Here is a 7,172-nt window from a genome sequence, read left to right on the forward strand (position 1 = left end):
GTGGAAGGCAGCCGTAAATCAAGGAGGAAGAGGGAAAGAGCCGCAAAGCAAGCTGTCGGAAGCCGTAAAGCAAGCTGAAAGTGCGACATTGAGCTCTAGAATCCGTGGACCGCTCCCTGTCCGCTCCTCGTTCCGCCTGCTGGGCCTTCAACACGCCTTCATTTTGTCTCGGACTGCCGCCGTCCTCGTCTCCGCTGCCCTCTGGCCCGCGGGGCCCAGCCAGCTCGCCTAGTGGATGCGGTTGAAGGCGTTCGAACCCGCGTTTCCTGTGCTTTCTTCCTACAAAACCTCACTCAGTTCCTAGTAGCGAAGTAAGATACCCGAGGGCTGGGAGGTGGCTCTCCCAGAACCTGTCCTTGCACATTTGGGATATTACAAGAGAATGTAGTTATCAGGTCCCTTCATAGATCCACCCCCACGCTGACTGTGGACGTGTTTGTTCAGCAAGCCGGCTTTCTCTCCAACGACCAAACGCATCCAGGCGTCACCTGCTGGCTCCCAAGATGGGGAGGGAAGTCAGCGTGTGGTGACTTGTCGGAAAGGAGCCTTTTAGAATACCCCTTGGAGGTGATGGCATTCCGCTGTTGTTGTTCGGTCCTGTGGCGTCCTTTCTGACTCATAGAGATCCTGGGCCTGAGGACAGCCGAAGGAAACACTGCCAGATCCCCAGCCATCTACGCAATTGCTATGTTTGAGCCCATCCTTGCGGCCACTCTACAATCCATCTTGATGAAATTCTTCCTCCTTTTCACTTACTCTCTAACTTTCCTTCTCCAGGTCTGATATATCCAAATTTACGAGTTCATCCTTTTTAAGGGGCATTGTGGCTGTACTTCTTCAAGGACACATTTGTTTCTTCTTTTGGAAATCCATGGTATATTTGATATTCTTCACCATCATCATAATTCAAATGCTCTAATTCTTCTCTGGTCTTTCTGATTCGTCGTCTACCTTTCACATGCATATGAGGCCATTGGAAATACCATGACTTGGAGCAGGTGCACCATAGCCTTGGTCATGGTATCTTTGCTCTTGAGCACTTTAACGAGGTCTGTGGAAGCAGATTTGCCTAATATGATGCATTCATTTGTCGACTGCTGCTTACTTGACTGTTGATTGTGAATCAAGGTAAAGTTCAATGCTTGATAACTGCAATCTTTCTTTGTCTTGATCCATTGTTTACATTGATCCAGTTGGGAGAATTTTTGTTTTCTTTATATTGAGTTGTACTCCACATCGAAGGCTGTATTTTTATCTTCATCAGTAAGTGCTTCAAGTATGCTTTGCTTATAGCGTGCAAAATTATATCATCCGTATATGGCAGGTTGCTAATGAACCTTTTTCCACTCGGGACCATTTTCTTTTGCAGATATTCCAGATTCTCCGATTATTTGCTCAGCATACAGATTGAAGAAGTATGCTAAAAAGATACAACCCTTGTGCACACTTCTCCTGATTTTAAACCATTCAGTATCCCCCTGGCACTTGGTCTATGTACAGGTTACTCATGACTACAATTAAGTGTTCTGGAATTCCCATTCTTCAAGATTTATCCATAGTTTGTTATGATCCACATAGATAAATGTCTTTGCATAGTCAATCAAATATAAGTAAATGTCTTGCTGGTAGTCTGTGCCTTTAGATCCATGTTGTCAGCAATGATATCTCACATTCCACTTCTGAATCCACCTTGAATTTCTAGCAACAACGCTGTAACCATTTTTGAATTGTCTTCAGCAAATTTTGTTTGCATGTGGTATTAATGATAATTTTTCAGTAATTTTCACCACAATCTATTGAGTCACTTTCTTTTGAATATGGGTCTCTTCCAGTCGGCCAGTTAGCTGTCTTCCAAATTTCTTGGCATAGACTAGGTTCAGTGCTGTGTCAGTTTATGAAAACATTTCAATTGTATTTTATCAATTGTCTTTCACTAATGCCTTCCATGCAGCTTAGACTTCCTCAGTGCCATCAGTTCTTAATCATATATGACCTCCTGAAATGGTTGAACATCAACCAGGTCTTTTTGGTACAGTGACTGTCTATTCTTTCCTTTTCCTGTTGATGACTCATGCATCCTTTAATGTTTTGTGAATAGAATCCTTCAATATTGACCATCAAGATTTGAATTGTTTCTTCTGTTTTGTTTTGTTTTTAGAAATACTGAGCATGTTCTTCCTTTGCACTTATCATTATAATACTTTACTTTGTCTTTTCTTTTTTAAATCGTTTTATTAGGGGCTCATACAACTCTTACCACAATCCACACATACATCAATTGTGTAAAGCACATTTGTACATTCGTTGCCCTCATCATTCTCAAAACATTTGCTCTCCACTTAAGCCCCTGGCATCAGGTCCTCATTTTTTACTTTGTCTTCTCAACCACCCTTTGACAATTTCTATTTGACTCTTATACTTCATCATTTCTTCCACTTGATTTAGCTACTTAACATTCAAATGCGAGTTTCAGAGCCTCTTATGGCTTTTTTTTTTTTCTTTGTTCCAATTTTTTCCCCAGTTTTTAAAACTTTTCTTACAGCTCACATCGGCCAGCCGGGTTCATTCTAACTCCTTCACTGCCAAACCTGGGCCAGCTTTCAGCCTTCTCTTTATCCGTGATGGCAAAGGTGTAGAGGCACCTGCTGCACTGAACCTTGAACTTCACATTGTCCTTATTTTTAAATTTTTTTCTTATCTTGACAGATTTGGGGTCCTTTCGCCAAACTATGAGCAGAAAATCCTTGATGTCCTCAATTTTTTGAGGCATGATGACAAGATGTGAATGAGCACAGCAAGAAGTGAGGAGGGCAGAAGAGCTGACATTCATTTTATCTTTTCTTCTTCCATGTCTTTCTGTATGATGTTTTATTTTCTTCAAGAGCGATGCTTGTGGTGTCTTCTCCATACTCCTTTGGTCTTCGATCATTACTGTGCAATGTGTCAAATCTATTCTTGAGCTGGTCTCCAAGTTTAGGTGGTATAAACTCAAGGTCATATTTTGGTTCTCATAGTTTTAATTTTCGGCAGCTTCAACTTGAATGTGAGAAATTGATGATCTGCTCCACAGTCAGCTTCTGGCCTTATTTTGGCTACAAATATCGAGCTTCCCTTATCTTCTCTTCCCATAGATATAGTCAATTTTATTCCTATATATTGTCTCTAGTAAGGCCCACATGTATAGTTGCCTTTTATATGGTTGGAAAAGGTACTTGTAATGAAGAAGAGATTGGTCATGCAAGATTGCTAACTTAATGTCTGTCACCAAGGCCTTATTTCCTATTTACTGATCTTCACTCTTTGTTTCCAACTTTCTCATTCCAATCACCAGTAGTTATCAATATATCTTCATTGTATGTTTGATCAATTTCAGATTGAAGAAGTTGGCTGAATTCTTCAATATCTTCATCATTGGCTTCAGTGATTGGTATGTAAAGTTGAATGATAGTTGTAATAATTGATCTTCCTCATAGGCATATAGATATTATCCTATCACAGTCAGCATTGTACCTCAAAATCGATCTTAAAATGTTCTTTTCGACAATGAATGTGATGCCATTCTTCAATTTGCCGTTCCCAGATTGATAAACCATGTATTTGTCTGATTCAAAATGGCCAACACCAGTCTGCTTCAGCTTACAAGAGAAATCTTGGTGTGTTCTGCTTCATTTTTGGCAACTTTAAGTTTTTCCATATTCATACTTCATATATTTCATGTTCCTATGAATGGATTTTTACAGCTCTCCTCATTTTGAGTTTTATTCCATCAGCAGATGAAGCTCCTGAAAGCTTTACTGCAAATGCCTCCAAGGAAGATCAGTTCATCCTTCCACTCCTTAAGGTCAGCCCCACCCTGGAGAGGCGGATCTTCCCCAGTTGCATTTGGAGTGCCATCTCACATAAGAAGGTCATCTTCCAGCACTCTATCAGATAAGGGACCACTGCCATTCATAAGATTTTCAGTGACTAATTTCTTAGAAGTGAACTGTCCATTCCTTCTTCATAGTCTGTCGTAGTCTGAAAGCTCCCTTGAAAATGGTTGTAGAAGCTTGAAAAGTCTGAGTTCAAGTCAGTCAAGAGGCTTCTCTTGACTCATAAAGCCACAAGAGTTACTTCATGAAATCAGCTCCTCCAGACAGAATCAAAGAATAATAATACTTTAGCATTAAAGAAGAAATCTAACTGCCCTATACCTAGACCCTTTTCATTGTTTCCTAAGGGAAACGTAGTATCAAAATGGTCCTCCTCAAGGGTAAAAACTTAATTTGATTTTTCATTGGATGTTTGTAAGCCTTTAAGGAAGGTTTTGTTCACGGTTCAAGTATTATAAACACGTCTGTACTAATTTTAGTACTGGTGGGTTGTGGTTACATGTTGGGCTGCTAACTGCAAGATAACCAGCACTCACTACTCAGGAGAAAGACAGGGCTTTCTACGCCATTACAGTCTTGGACACTCACAGGAGGAGGTCTACCCAGTCTTGTAGAGTCACTGTGAGTAGGCTTTAACTTGACAACAGGAGTTTGGTTTGATTTTTATTTTTGCTGCTTTTTTGTAAGTTTGAAATTATTTACAAATTAAAAGTTTAAAATACTGTCTGTATATGCAATATGATTATACATTTGTATTGTATGTATTATGTATATGTTCTTTTTTTTAATCCCTCAAAAATTGAAATACAGAGTTAATCATATGACCCAGCAATTCCTTATGCATTTCCATATGCCTCCACAGTACACAAGGATTGTCTTTATTATCAGAAAAAAAATAATAATTATAATGACAGCTGGGGCATTTTTTTTTCTACTGGCATATGTCTTCAGTACCAATACCTGTGTAACTAATACCTGTGTTTTTTAATAACTTCCTTAAAAAATGCTCAGGTTTTTAAAATCATACTGTGTCCTGAGCATAATCCTTTGAGGTGGAAACTTAGCATTTTGATTCATACTTTGCAACAGAGTACTATTCCATAACCTTAAAGCACACTCCTGTGGGATGTCCAAATTCTGCCTCTTCCAGTACAGCTGGTTGTTATTATTGTGAATCTGCCTTCAAGCATACCCTCACATCTTGAAGGCAGACATATTAAAAATTAATTCCTTCTACCTGGGTTGTCAACCCAGTGCAATGAGAAACAAATATTTGCTTTTAAAACCAAAAGGCAGGTGGGGGGAGTCCATAGGCGGAGAGGTTCAGATGCGGTCCAGACCGTTCCAGAGTCGCAGTGAGCCACACTGCCAACTGTCTCCTTCCATTAATCCTGATGCTTGCTCGACAGGCATTTGCGTCAGGCAGGCCACACACTGAAGTCCTTCGATTTTCTTTTGTGTTTTCACTAAGCGTAAGCGAGCAGCCACCTCCTTCCTCTCGCACTAAAAAGTAAACTTACTGTCTGCAGGTCCCTGGACCAGCAAAAGTGCGTGACATGGGGCGGACGTCAAAGGACAAGCGGGATGTTTATTACCGCCTGGCCAAGGAAAACGGCTGGCGCGCCCGTAGTGCTTTTAAACTACTACAACTCGACGAAGAATTCCAGCTCTTTCAAGGGGTGGTGCGGGCTGTGGACTTGTGCGCAGCCCCAGGCAGCTGGAGCCAAGTCCTGAGCCAGAAGATTACGGACGGACACGTGGTGGCGGTGGATCTGCAGGCGATGGCCCCGCTTCCAGGTGTGTTACAAATCCAGGGTGACATCACCCAGCTGTCTACTGCCAAGGAGATCATTCAGCACTTTGAGGGCTGCCCCGCAGACCTTGTCGTGTGTGATGGGGCCCCGGATGTAACTGGCCTTCACGATGTGGATGAGTACATGCAGGCCCAGCTCCTCCTAGCTGCTCTGAACATTGCTACCCACGTTCTGAAACCCGGGGGCTGCTTTGTGTCCAAGATCTTCCGAGGCCGGGATGTGACGCTGCTCTACAGCCAGCTGCGGGTCTTCTTCTCGAAGGTGGTGTGTGCCAAGCCCCGGAGCAGCCGGAACTCCAGCATTGAGGCCTTCGTTGTCTGCCAGGGCTATGACCCTCCTGCGGGCTTCATACCAGACCTGACCAAACCCTTATTGGACCACACATACGACCCAGATTTCAACCAGCTAGATGGCCCCACCCGCATCATCGTGCCATTCGTGACCTGTGGGGACCTGAGCGCCTATGATTCCGACCAAAGTTACCCCCTGGATCTCGACGATGGCTCAGAGTACCAGTACACTCCACCCACACAGCCTCCCATCTCTCCACCTTACCAAGAGGCCTGCACGCTGAAGAAGAAGGGACAGCTGGCCAAGGAGATTCGCTCCTAAGAGTCCCTGTTAGCAGAAGACATGTTGCCCCAACCCATGGCTGTCCCACCTTGCCACCCCCAGCTGGCCTTTAAGGTGGAAGACAGTGATATGAATTGTTATAGTAACACATTCAGCTGATTGAACTCTGAAGCTGTTCGTTGTCAGGAGAGCCAGAATTTGCATTGATGAACTTGGTTTCCAATACCGTCATCTCATCAAGAGGGCCTGAACCTGTAAGCAGTCCCAAGTGGAAATAGCAAAGAAATATTGCAAACTAAATAAAAACTTGTTTTTGCACCACAGATGGAATTTTAGAATGAGATCTTGCCTCTTCTCTAGATAAACCTTTCCAGATGTGTCCTATCATGTCCAGAATTTACTTCTAAAGTAGGGGTTCTGAACCAGGATAGAAGTTGAGTATTCATGAACTTGCTGAAGAAAAATACTACATCTTGATCTTCATTTAGAACTGAATTCCATTTCACTCCCGATTATGGATGCTGGCAATAAGTCATAGTAATAAAGTACTACCTGCAACCTTCTCACCTATACAAATTGAGTATTTTCTAGGTTACATTATTGGTGTGGCAGGTATCTCCAAATGTTCTTCACACTCATTATTCCTACTTGGAACCCCTGTCGACATTGTAATCTGAATACTAATAAAGAAATCCATATATTACTTTAAATTTTAAAAATCCAGAAAGGAGGAATGTTCAGGAGGCAAGGTGGCAATCTGAAATATTTTAAGAGATTATTGATCTTTTGTTCCTGTAGCTCTTTGATATCGTGGCACACTAGCACGAGGTCTCCCCATCTCCTTGATTTCTCTCTCCATCCCACTCCTATCCTTGCTTCTACTGATGTCTTAGCAGAAATGAACTTAATGTTC

The 7,172-nt window shown here is 42.2% G+C and overlaps 1 protein-coding gene and 1 pseudogene across 1 annotated transcript; one reads left to right on the forward strand and one right to left on the reverse strand.

Moving 5' to 3' along the window:
* Positions 1-113: 113 nt before the first annotated feature.
* LOC101662683 (putative tRNA (cytidine(32)/guanosine(34)-2'-O)-methyltransferase) lies at positions 114-6,822 on the forward strand. The gene is made up of 2 exons (XM_013006741.2): positions 114-311; positions 5,402-6,822. The coding sequence occupies exon 2, from the start codon at positions 5,429-5,431 to the stop codon at positions 6,296-6,298; it is 870 nt and encodes a 289-aa protein (XP_012862195.1). The 5' UTR covers positions 114-311; positions 5,402-5,428; the 3' UTR covers positions 6,299-6,822.
* On the reverse strand, positions 2,563-2,770 carry LOC101660388 (annotated as a pseudogene).
* Positions 6,823-7,172: the final 350 nt, after the last annotated feature.

The sequence above is a fragment of the Echinops telfairi genome, unplaced genomic scaffold (genome assembly GCF_000313985.2).
Source record: "Echinops telfairi isolate 266 unplaced genomic scaffold, ASM31398v2 ScPeMD7_6273;HRSCAF=7185, whole genome shotgun sequence".
NCBI lineage: Eukaryota > Metazoa > Chordata > Mammalia > Afrosoricida > Tenrecidae > Echinops > Echinops telfairi.